This window comes from Lethenteron reissneri, chromosome 37 (assembly GCF_015708825.2).
Source record: "Lethenteron reissneri isolate LAM-NWPU_2019-01 chromosome 37, ASM1570882v1, whole genome shotgun sequence".
Taxonomy (NCBI): domain Eukaryota; kingdom Metazoa; phylum Chordata; class Hyperoartia; order Petromyzontiformes; family Petromyzontidae; genus Lethenteron; species Lethenteron reissneri.
Genome location: NC_083815.1, coordinates 8,163,595 through 8,176,919, shown reverse-complemented (window position 1 = coordinate 8,176,919; position 13,325 = coordinate 8,163,595). Strand labels below are relative to the sequence as shown.

The 13,325-nt window shown below is 43.7% G+C and overlaps 1 protein-coding gene across 1 annotated transcript in view; it reads right to left on the bottom strand.

Moving 5' to 3' along the window:
• The window catches only part of TRHDE (thyrotropin releasing hormone degrading enzyme), a 230,742-nt gene that overhangs the window by 74,451 nt on the left and 142,966 nt on the right, over positions 1-13,325 (bottom strand). The window contains 2 exon segments of the mRNA XM_061566705.1: positions 476-613; positions 9,830-9,943. Of these exon segments, the coding sequence (XP_061422689.1) occupies positions 476-613; positions 9,830-9,943 (252 nt within the window).

The following is a 13,325-nucleotide window of genomic DNA, read 5'->3' as shown; positions in this document are numbered from 1 at the left end:
TCTGTTATTTACTTCGTATGTGAGGTGTTTTGTGAATTGTGAAAAATCTCGGTTTGGTGGAAAATTCAAATTGTTTTAGAATACCATACTAACCACAGCACTGTGTATGTGTGCATGCCATTCATTGAAAACATATTTCTAATTTATATGTGCACAGAATTCTGTCTGCCCCCTTGCAGAACTAATTATCATCCCATTCGTGTAATAGTGATGCAATTGGACCAGAAGCACGTGTGAATCTCGCCAATCATCGTCGCATGTCCCCGATGTCCAGACACATTGTCGCCTCTCTGAACTAAATTAAACTGCACTGATTTGTCATAAGTGCCGAGAAGAAATCCCCAGAAAAAACCCAACGAAGCACATCCCTTCAGTCCAATTCAGCAATGCGTGTGCGTGAGTGTGCATGCAGTCAACAAACACTGAGACGGATATTTTTTAAAAATTGTCATCGAAATTCCATCGAGTCACTGGCCTTCTTGTAAGCGATCCAGTCAAAGACCCTTGAGATGTCCTCTGGCTGGGACACCTCCTGGGAGATTGGATGGGAGCTGCATAGACCGTCAGGCAGCATGATATCATGTAGGTCATCAATCAGGAAGCGCTGGGTCTCCTGCACGCAAGCACGCACGCAAGCAGACAGGCACGCACATGCTATAGGGCAGCGCAACACGCAGAGGCTCGCATATCACAAGTTCACAATCGCACTTGCACGAGTGCATGATTAAAGATGTGGGGGGGGGAAGAAAACTTCACAGTCATCATCGTTCGTAAACACTTTATTTTTGTCGATGGAATATGCTATGCACGTGGCGAGGATACTGCCTCGGTGATAATGGTGAGTGCACCGGACCTACGACCCAGAGGTCGCCGGTTCGATCTCCCGGCGCGGTAGCTGAAACGATGGGGCAAGTTTCTTGAATGCCCCACACGCCCCTGTCCACCCAACGGTATAAGCGGGTCACACCACAGTCGATTGACAGGTTTCCTATGTTGGATGACAGTGTAGGCATCGTCTTCGCTTCCAAGAATTCTGGCTGGCTTGGAAGAGTAGGCCAAATAATCTCGAGGGGCCTTCCAGAGCTCCTTCTCATGGAGACCATTGGGTCGGACTGCATCTTATACCTTTAATATGCGAGCCAAGTAACTATACTCTTTGGTTCTTTCAGTAAAATCACGTAGGTATAAAACTAAATAATACCTACGTGACTTTACCGAAAGATACAAAGAGTATAGATTACTGCAGTCACGAAAGCTTCAAATCAAGCAACTAATTACGTGCACAGTTTATAAATTGACAAAACATACAGTAGTAGGCTTTTGCAGATGATATGATGGCGGTGGCAGGTCTCATGGCATAAATCTGGCTAGATCATTTCATCACTTAGCCCAACTATTAAATTGCGGATTATAAATTGGTTATTACGCTCGCGAAATGTGTATCACAGATTATTTACGATCGATGCACATTCTAATAAAGTGCCATGCCACTGTCACACTGAGACTATTTGCGTGAACAAAACAATTCAAACGAGACGGGGGGAAAAACGAGACGTAAGAATGGACCAATAAATCAAACAGTGGCGCAGAAATGTGGCAATTCGTTACGTTTGTGGTGCTGGTGAATCGTTACATTCCTGTCGCACACAATAAGATAACGTTTTTGGGCAATGGCTCTATTTCTGTCTGAAAGTAGAAACAAAAGAGAGTTTGATTTCTACTTTGAGACAGCGTTTTACAACGTGGGATCTCGAAAAGTCTGTGAAATTAAGAAATGACATATTGTGCATATGGATGAGTACTGGAGTGGCACTTCGAGGTGAGGGACCAAGTGTAAGATCCTAAGCAGATGGTTGGATTCTTTAGAGCGGAACTTTGGGGGTCAGATGTGAGCCGTGCAACAGCTTGGGACCTGGCAAAGGAAGGAAGTGATGGGAAAACGCCGTAGCATCAATCTCATTGGCCTTGACGGCCTCTTGACCTTGACATTAATTTATTCTGGATATCAAAATATAATGAAGATCCATTTTTATGCATTCACATTGAAGAGTAAACTAATTTTAAAATTATAATCAGCTTAGCTTAAGGGCACATTTAATTTATCTCAAAGCACCAATTTAATACTAACTCGTCACGGTTAATTTTTGTACATGTAAAAAATGTTTTTGCAAACAGCATACTAGACAACAGTATCTAAAACCCGTATGTACTGCGATAGTAATCAGAAACGACCGGGGCCATTGTGCATCGCCTCAACAGGTTCGCCTACTCGCACATATCGGCAGCTTATCACGATGAACAGGGGAGGGTGACCTATGCATATAGAGCAAGGCTCAAACTCGAACAGCTGGAAAGCCTGAGCCGGAGGCATTTACGCTGCGAATATCGATGCGGCGTAACCTCACCGCCTCCCCGATCCGACGCTTGGGTCGGATTTCAGCATCTTTGTGCTGAAATAATTTGAGATTTTAAAAAAATGTTTGGGCTTCCTGCAAATCAATGGAGTTCACGTTCCCGCCACTAATTGCCCTTGAAGAAGGCTTTTGCGTGAAGTTTAGAAGTAGCAAAGCATGTTGATTTGACCATGGGGCATCGTTAGGCCGATAAAGTTTTTCTTTCTTTCAAGTCTGCCATGCCTTGAAGTGCAGGATTTGATATTCGAGGGACTTGGAACGTAGCCTGACCCCAGCTATGTAACGAGCCAGTGCTTGGCACTAATAGATGGAGCTAACCTTTTCCCCTCTGTTCAAGATAGTGGCACCAGGGTGAATCACATCGCACATGCAGGTTTTAACAACACGTGGTTCTCAGGGTGCCTGAACTAAGTGGTATGTGTATGCCTATCAAGATGTCGCCTGATTCGAGAGCGAACATACGGCAATACCGAACGAACTAAAGTATCTTTTTTTATTTTCTCACGCACGCACAACTGATGCAAGCTTGTAAATTTCGATGGCAGACCGCTTGACTCATAACCAACCGATCTGAAGATCACACTTCTGGATCTGGTTGCGTCAGCCGACTATTGTGATGAAGTTGATCACATGATCAACTCATCATTGGTTGTTCTGGAGACTGGTCCCACTTAGGATTTATAATTGCTGACAATTTTATCTCGGGCCACCAGCAGACTTAAGTGGTACTGAATACGTGCTATCAAACGAAGATGGTCACTGCATCAGACGCTTTCAGATGCGCTTCTGCGGCCGTCTGGAACGCTCTTCCTTCCAACATTAGGAAGCCACTGGAGGTATGCACTTTTAAATTTAGATTTTAAACTAATTTCTTTAGGACTGTTCATTGTATTTTGTTTGTTGTATACCTCTGATTATCATAGTGGCTGCGTATGGTGCAAAAGAAGTTCAACATACATACAAAACTATTTTGAGCAGGGAAATGTTTCCCTTTGATTGACATCCAATAGTGCAGTTAATTCTGTTTCTTTAAATCAATTACCATGACGTACTGTGCACTATAAAACTGGTAACCTCAATGTGATTCCCAGTTATGGTGAGCGATTGATATCTGATCCGGTCCCGGGTGCCTCTTTTCCAACCACATGAACAAGCAGGGTAAAGTTTGGGCAGAAAATGCTCTTGGAGCCTCCATCCAGCAGCGTCTTGATGCTAAAAGACCGCAGATTGGTTTATAGAGTGACCCAAGACCAGTTCAGACATCACGCGCCATTCATGTTAACCATGGTTGTGAATCAAACTCAGGTTGCCAGGTTCAAATTTCGAGGTGCCGCCGCTTATTCACCCCAAATGATTAGCTTATCATATATATTTGTTCCGGTTATGTTCCAAGGAAGCGCTAATGTATGGCAAGTCATGAGGTGCGTTTGATTTGTGCTTTTATACCACCAAAAGAACCTTCCATTGACTTTAATATGCATGAAGTGCCTTTCTTTTTTGACATGCTGACAATGCCAAATTGGCATCACGGCACCACAGTTATTGCTTATCGCACACGCTCTCCCGTTGTGCACAATCACAGGCATTGGGGGAGAAAGCACTTAATTTAAATCAACAAATGAGGCCAGTGATTGATCCATTGGAATGCAAAAAAGCGGTGATTTCTATCAGAGCTGACTTCAGCGGGTGGAGTTGTAATTTGAGAGCCAAGCAGCTTGCCCTGCACACGCTGCTGGGTCTTTGAGAAATGCCGTGCACCGAGAAGTGGCTGCGTGGCTCTCAGGGGGCGTCGGCCTCAAGCTGCATCAGAGCCACCACGATCTGGCATCGCTCAGGTCCTCGGTGCAGAATGTGGGCAGCCACTTGTCATGAAACTGGCTTCTTGAGTTTCAGCAATTCGACGGCGTCAGCCCGGTCGCCAATGTTCGCACAAATGCCCCCATCTCGTTAAATTTGCCATTTCACTTCAAGTAATTTCGCCTCGTTCTACTTCTGAGGACTGAATCATTCTGTTTGGGTGCCACGTGATGATTGCCCTCTTCGGGGCATATAAAAGGTGCACCTCCCCTGTTGAAGGGTTTTAGGACTATGTCTGCTATATCGTCTTCCAGAGAGCATTCTGACATGAGGTAATGTTGCACTGCTCACGATGAGAGGTGAGAATGGGAAATGTATTCGTCTCCTTGCATGGCACTCATAGCACAGTTAAGATATGCACAGGCTACACGTATATGAATTTGTCATTTCACTGTCAAATGAGGGCCTCCTCCATGTCCTGTGGGCTGTGCGAGTTATTAGACCATTCTTCACCATGCTGGTCAGTTCAGGTTGACGAATGTGCCCTCTAATGCCCACACAACGTATATTTATTTATGTATGTTGAAGTTCTTTAGCACCGTACGTAGCCAACCACACTGCCTTTTGTACACGGTGATTACACTTCCAAACAATACCCAGTCTCAAGCACGCTTAGCTCCTGAGATCTGACATTCATAGAGATTTGGTCACAGGCCTATTCAATTTCTAATTAATTATAATGTAATTCAGAGGAGAACAAACACGAAAAAAACACGTAGATAAATTCCTGCGCTGGTATATATTTATTTCTCATCGCATCTCAATTAAACAGCTATATAGCCCCCTTAAGGATTATGTTGGCAAGATGTGAAGCAGGATTTTTATTTATGCCCAGACTGGGGTCAAATGTCATCGCTACATGAAAGTAAATAAACAAGGTTTAAAGGCAATTTAGTTTTTTTTCTTTCATTGGCTTGGAAGACACCCAAATTTCAGCAGTGGGTTCAAGCAATCCTCCGGCATTTATCATGCGTGAAAGTAAATGCGCACTAAAACTGCCTCTGTTGATGTATATCGTGACTTTTATTCAAAGGTACGATCCACAATTTATCCAAAATATCAATAGAATTTTTACGTCTTAGCTTTTAAGTTGACATTTAAATTTTTGGATTAAAAGCAACAATGTGGAAATTACCTAAGTTATGATCTGATCTAAGTTTCCTAGGCTGTGAAAAGGAAAAGTCTGGTATTATTAATATGTGCAGCTTTGTAATGTCTTAACAAAGGCAGAAAAGTTAAACAAAAGAAACCATGCCCCTTACTCTGACTGTTATGCCAGGGGATTGAACTGGCCACCACTCTATTGCAGCCCCCATTGTACCAACCATTACCCCACCAGAGCTTCATCGGGAATATCAATGCCATAATGAAATGGAGAAAAATATTTACGCGTACAATAGAATAAAAGTCTTTCAATTGTAGATCTATAGCAATAGAAAATGGATGTTCTTGTTCATGGCAAGGGCATGAAGCATTGTCAACGCTAACCATGTCTTTTTTTTTCAACGTATTCTATTTAAAAATAAGCATTTGAAGTCCAAACTCGTCATTGAAAAGTTAAACGTTGACAATACGGATCGATCGCCTTCACAAAGTTACTAACGCAACATCTCAACACAATAGAGAATTAACCATGAGCGTAACGTGCATACAACCGCTTTGTATTCTCTTCTGAATCAATTAATTACGTGTGTTGTGTGACATATCAATGGCAGATATGTCTAAACATATGCCTACGACACGTACAATATGTTAGCTATTCTGAATTAATTGAGCTATAATTAAATTTAAATAATGTCAAGTATCATGAACATTTTTTAATAAGCTGCAACAAAACACAACCTTAATAGTAGCCCATGCGTAATTTCAATTTGTGATCCATTGTTTTGTAAAATGTATATTAAATGTTTTATACTACATCCTATAACTCGTAATTTATATTTCGATTTAAAGCTTTCGTGACTGCAGGGATTCATCTTCTTGGTTCTTTCGGTAAAGTCACGTAGAAGGAAAGTATTAAAATAATAAAAATAAAACATAATAAAATAATTCTCACAATTGTGAGAATTATTTTACGTGACTTTACCGAAAGAACCAAGAAGATCATAATTTATACTGATTTTTTTAGTCCCAAAGCTGAAAACTTTTTTCTACTTGAATATTGTTTTGGTGAAAATTGCTGGAGGTTTCCCCAATGGAAAAAGCAAAGCATTTTGAAACAAATTTAAACCTCTGTGAAAATACAGGGTGCTTCGAATAAATGTTGACACTTCTGAGAATTTGCAACAATACCACGACAAATGTTCTGCCTGCGGGTTCTGGCCACCATCTGGAGAAGATTCCAGACATGAGCATTAACAATGATGACTTTTTGAAGCTATTAACATGCATTTGTTATCATCCATAATAGAGGGGTTTTTTTCGGTTAGATTGCGTAAATATATAAATTTGTTATCATGTTACAGTGTATTATCCGTTCTTTTTTCATTAAAAACGCTAGTCCCATGTAAGTGTTAAAACAATTTTAAGCATCCTGTATATCCCATAATTCTACTCAAATCGAGACAGTGAAATACAATCTTCAAAATGAGATACTCAAGGTGTCATAGTGACCTCATGTTAGATCTATTGGAAAGTCACATCTCTATGCAATACTTTAATTAAACGCAGAAACAGCATTCCTGATCCTGTTGAAAATATGAAAATTAAAGGATATAAACGACATGCTTATTGGAGAGCATTCCTACATTGGTTAAGGCAAAGCAGGTGATCTGGGTTTGAATCCCAGTCAAAGCTAAAATCAGTGGAGTGCGAAATCCAAAAGCAAGCTTGTGTCCCCCCATTCGCCAACATGGCCTTGACCGGTGTGGTGAAGTATGGTCACACAACACTCATGACCGAACAAGGCGTGAGGAGGCCTTCATCCAGCAGTATGTTGAAAAAGTGCCCTCAAATATTTGAAGCATTATTTACATTCCTGTAACCCGTATTCCACATCTGCCCATCAGTTGCTGAATCAAACCTGCCTATTTGTTATGTTCATACGATAAACACAGACACACAAACATAATCACGCACTATACACCTCTGATTAGCAACATACATACAGATAAAGACAAAGATCCCACCGATAGAAAAAGAGACTGTTGGAGCAAGTGCTGTTAGTGAGTGCCTATGAAAGCTGACATGACACACGAGGTTGGTGTGGCCAGCACCATACAAGGTGGCCTTTGTCTCCCTGTACCATCAATTAATTTAAGGCCGAGTCGACCTACGGAAGGCCCACGCACAGGTTAAAATATTCGTCTCAACCGTTAGCGGTGAGCGGGATTGAATTCTGAGTCACCGGGTCGAAGCGCTAACCGCTGCCCCACCGCTCCCCACACACACAGACGCATACACAAAGACCCCCCGGAAATCCGTTAACAGACTCTTGGGCAAGTGCTGTTTGCGTGCACCTATGAAGGCCAGCACGACATACAAGGGGTGGGTAGCCAGCACAATGCTCGGCCGCTTTTGCCTCCCTAGTAGCAATGTTTTCACACCGTACCAGGTACTCATTTGAGGCCCAGTTAACCTAGAGGATGCCCAGGACCGGTTTAGAAAATCATCACTGGTCTTGATCGTGAGCGGAAATCGAACTCGGGTCATCGGGTTCGTAATGTAGTAGGCTAACTCCTGCGCCACTGCTCCACACACACACACACACGTATACGCAAAGACAATCACACATACACACATTTATTTATTTCTTAGCGCCCAGCTCTAATTGTGTTTGCGTTGCCATGGTTGTGTAGTGTCTCGACTCTAGAGACACCCTTTGTCATCTCGCCGCCATATTTACAAGAACGTAACGCACCGTGCATTGTATTGCATCGCCTTTGTCTGTAATTGACTCGGGGGAGTTGTTGATCGATAGCGTGGGTCTAAATGAGAGAAGAGGAATGGGGTGGATCACGCCTTTAAAAAAAGACTCACGCTCGTTTCGTTTGTGATGCCATTGTTTCCGTGGCCATTTTGGGATTACGCGTTGAGATGATTGGCCCGTGAACCAAGACTTCAATTCCCTTGAAGTCCACTTTATTTGTTGATTCATTGACATCGACGAGTTCCAAAACAGTGCATTCAAAATATAGTTATGCCTTTTCAAGATGTTATGGCCCTCCGGACTTTCACATAATCCTGAACACGATCTGTGACCGTAGGTCATTGCGTGCCAAAGTACTCATTAAAGATGTTAACTTTTATTGGAATAAAGTCTCTGGTAACAGAGAATTAAATATCAATTCGCTATAATCAAGCCTTTCCTTATCAGAGTGAACAGGACAGTGAAACTGAATAAACATCGCACGTAGGTTTTCACAGCCAATATGATTATGATTCATAGTTCGATATTTTTGATGAGGCCATGCAATGCTCTGACTAAATCTGTGTCGTTGACCCAAAACAGCCAAACAAATGTAATTCTCACTCGTACATGCTTCTAACGTGCTAGATATTGCTGTTTCAGCTCACCAGAAATTTGAAAAACAATACACAAGACCGAATTAAGCAATCATATTCGACATAAGATTCAAATCTTGCTCTGCTGACGTTTGATGACGTTTCAAACGAAACGTCATATCCAATTGTTAAATTTGATTGCGAGGATTGTTCTTCAACTTACCGGTGAGCTGAAACAACAATAACTGGCGCATTAAAAGTGCATGTTCGAGTGACAATTCTATATTTTTTGGCTTCGCTGGGTGGTGGAGGGTCTTTACGACACACATTTTGGCCAGATCATTGTGACGTAGCCTTACCCAGAAACCTATTACAAATCGTAAACTGCGTCTTGAGGTTGCCATTGGCAGGTGATCAATACGATTTCCGGAAAGCGCGTAAAGGACACGCAGACACCCTGAATGACGTGAGATACCTTGGCACTGGGCGTTGCCGTGGTTGTAAGGGGTCAGCGACCTCTGAACCTGCGATCCAGAGGTCACCGATTCAATTCCGTCTTCCAGAGCGGCAGTTGAAACAATGGGGGGGGGGGGGGGGGGGGTGGGGGGGTGTGCGAGTTCCTTGAATCCCTTTCACATCGGTCCACCCAGCAGTATCGATCGATACGTCGATGGGCAGGTTGGCTGTGGAAAAGTAGGCCAAGGTAACCTCGAGCAGTCCCCTCAAGAGCTCCCAAGAGTGGAGACCCTTCCGACCAGCAGTGGCGTGAGCGAGGAATTTCACTTTCACCTTTACCTTTAGAAAATGTCTTGACTGCTACGAGGATATAAACATATGACTTTGAATATAAGAATACAGCGTTCCAGCTCGTTTATGCACCAGCTGTCAGAGTGAAGATATTATGGATGGCTGGATGAGCATTCTTTGAAGCTGCTTTTTTTTCCTTTCCATCGTGCATCTGTTAAAAGCCTAATTTATGACTTTTGAAGGTTCATTATTATGCGTGGACAGAGCAGCAATCAATACAGCAAATTAGATGTCATGCGCACAACAGTGTACAGTAATGGCAGTCCCATCAGTGGCGCAGACCTCGGGCTCAGCGCGTATTAACGTACCATGTTCCAGTGAGGGTAGAGGAAATCCGTTCCCAGGTATTCAAAGTAGTGAGCGAAGCCTTCCTTGAGCCAGACGTCCTCCCACCACTTCGGTGTGACAAGGTCACCGAACCACTGGAAAAATCAGAAACCGTCCAATTTCAGCGCTCAATTCAAAAGGCAATACACACACACATAGTGCAAAAAACATAATTTGCTGTCCATGCTAAACAAAGGCAAGAATATCCCCCCACACCTGCCCCCCCCCCCCCATATTCACGGAGGCTGTTGGGGCAAGCGCTCTTAGTGAGCATCTTTGAGGCCAGCACGGTGCACGAGGGGATGGCTGGCCAACACCAAGCCTGGCTGCCTTTGTGTCCCCAGTGCTGATGTATTCGCACCCCACCGTGTACTCATTTAAGACTGAGTCGGAGAGGAGGCCCAGAACCGGTTCAAATATTCACCACAGTTATCGGTCGTAAGCGGGAATCAAACTCGGGCCGCTGGGTTCGTGGGGAAGTTTGCTAACCACTGCGCCACCACTCGCCACACTAAGCTAAACACACGTACGTATTCACGCGCACTCTCCCTATTATTTACATGCAATGCAAGAAGCACGTGGTGCTCTGTGAATGGCACAGGGATCAGCTGTCTGACCACAAAGTACGTCAGCACAACTTATCCGCCGATAGGTGTTATATTTTGGTGCTGAAATGAACACCGTTGGCAAAGTTTCCAAGTCAACGTAAGGGGAATGAGAGAGGGAGAGTGAAGCAACACTTTGAATTATTGTTGGACTGCCATTAGGAAATGTTTGGCTTCTGGAAACTGAGTGAAATAAATGTTCTGAATAATAATGTATTTGTAATTAAAGTGTTGTCTTTTGTTGCCTCTAACGTTTTGCCCCCCCGCCATCCTCCCACCAGACTCACCCACCAACCCCCTTCTCGCCCAATGAAGTATTTTGTTTATTTTCATAAAGCATCTTGAGATACCGTTGCATTCAGACACAATACGAATATAAAATAATTCTCTATGTTGTTGCTGTTGTCCGCGACTCAAATGCCCCTCGGGTAGCCCTGAGCCAGCGATGGAAATTTCACATTTTTCAATGCCACGGCCGCGTTTTGGCGTCACACAAAATAGCGCCGAGTTTATTGACCCCTTGAGGGAAGATGGGCTGGGTCAACCGCCAACCGTTATTTGAACCCACAATTTCTGAAATGTAAGCCATGTGCTCTAATGAAGGCCTCCGTGAGTATTAATCGTTTAATAGATGAAAATGGCTATTTTAATAATGAGCTATCGCTGTCCCCTCCTTGATTGATTGCAAATCTGCTCTATGGAAAGGGGAGTAGCGTGGCAATCATGGCTCGCTCTGCCTGCCTTCACGCCCCATATCTCTTGGACCGTTTTACCAATCTTGACGAAATTTAAGGGATGGCTCTGCGGTGCAATTTCTCTTGCAAGATTGATTTTCAGGTCAAGAGGTTAAGGTCACAATGCTTGCCGTACGTTGGCCTGTGCTCAGGATATATCGAGAACTCCTGGACCAAATGCGCGTGACAAATGCTGGGATGTCCTCGGCCCAAAGAGCTTCAGCTAGGATTTATATTTTCGTTTTTTAGGTAAAAACGCCAATGGCGGTCGACATCAGGATGCTAACAAAGACTGTCACGGAGAAGTGCAGAGGTTACTCTCAATTTAATGGCATTACTAACATCGCACGAGTGTGCTACACGGAAATAGAAAATTACGACCGATGCTCCAATTTTCTTTCTCAGTAACTTATTATTCAGCTGATATAATCCTTTAGATATGCATTCGGGGGGAATGTCGGGAACATTTGGCTATTTATCAAGATAAAGCTCCATTGTTTCAAATGCGTTCACGCCAACCGCCGAGCCCAGCCAGAATTCGTAATGCACAAAAGGATTCATCGGCAACACGTAACCGTTTGCAAACAGCCATTCTGTATTGCTGCATCATTGACGAAGACGTTGCCCACACGTACCCAGCCTTCAAAGTGCTGAACTGATGAAAATATGAGGGTCTTAGGCATCTTGGCTGTATTGTGGATGGGTCAGCACATTCGAAAAACCCTCTCAGGGACCAGCCGGTTAGACGGAGTGTGTCGCTCAGCGACAGTGAGCGGGCCTCAGTGACGGTGCCTTTGGTGCTAAATCGGAAACTCGCCTTTTTTCATCCCATCACATTGCTGGCAGTGTTTCGTGCACTGCATCGGTTCTGTGGACTTTGACGGCCGTTTTGGCCCTTTTTTGTGTGTGCATGGGGTTATCGATGTTCCGTTGTATGTGTTGTTCGAGGTAAATTTCCCAACCCCTGTCACTGGCCCTACCCCAACCCACTCCTTAACCACTCCCACGTGTCCTCCTTACTGTCACCATAGCTACACCAACATTTGTTTAAAACCCCACTCTTTATTTTAACCGCTATCATATAATTTTATATTTATTGTAAGGCGCCTTGGGCTACGGTGGTATATACACCTATATCTAGATACGATTGTTCGTTATCGCTTTAGGATGTTGTTGCAGTGTTTAAGCGCTCGCTAAATGCAGCAGTTGGATTCAACTCCTGCATGTGCTCGCAGTGGTGCTTGGCAAAAGTTTGAGAGCTAAGAAGCGTTCAACGCGCCGTCCGACCCGGAGCACGACGCTTGGAATGAGTGTGGCTGCATATAACGCACGCGCTGCACATGTGTTGAAATTGTCGGTATATGAAAGAATAAGGAAATAAGGCCAAAGGCACTGATGTAAAGCACTATACGCAACTGAACTCTTTTTCTTCATACAAACTAATTTAAAAGAATCCCAGACAACAGAATGTAATTTATGTCTGGCATGCGCACTTTTCACACCCTAAAGGGACGCTTTTACAAATGTAACAAATTTAGTTACATGCTGAATAATATCCGCCACTAAATTATTCAACCGGCATGCATTTTTAAGCACTTCTCGCAAGTCAGTAATTCATATAATTCTATTTTGAACTGACTCTACTTAAAAAAAACTAAACTAAACGCATAGGCGCGAGTCGTTAATGCAATTCCATGTCCGTGCTAGGATTCAGGCCGTCAGACAGAGCGAGAGAGAGAAAACTTCACGCCACCTCGTATGGGTATCTCCTTGGTAGAAATAAAACCATTCCATCTCCACTGAACCCCACTTTCATCCCAAATCACCCAGTGCAGCACGCAGGCCCTGAGTCCCGTGATGGCGCTCGACAGAGCTGTATCCTCCGCAACAGAGGAGTGACTGCAGACAAAGTGGTGGAAGCTATAAAGCCTCCTTGTGCGAGGCCATGAGGGCCGTTTCCCTCTGATGCTCTGCAGTCTGCAAAACACGGCGTATTCATAGCGCAACGGATGTTTTAAAAGGTACCCCAATGAGAAGCTACGTGGCAAAAACTTTGGTTGTCGCGATCCTTAATAGACCATCTTGGAGCAGCTGTAGCAATAAGCTAATGAGAGGTTTAGAGTTGCATGAAAAAATGC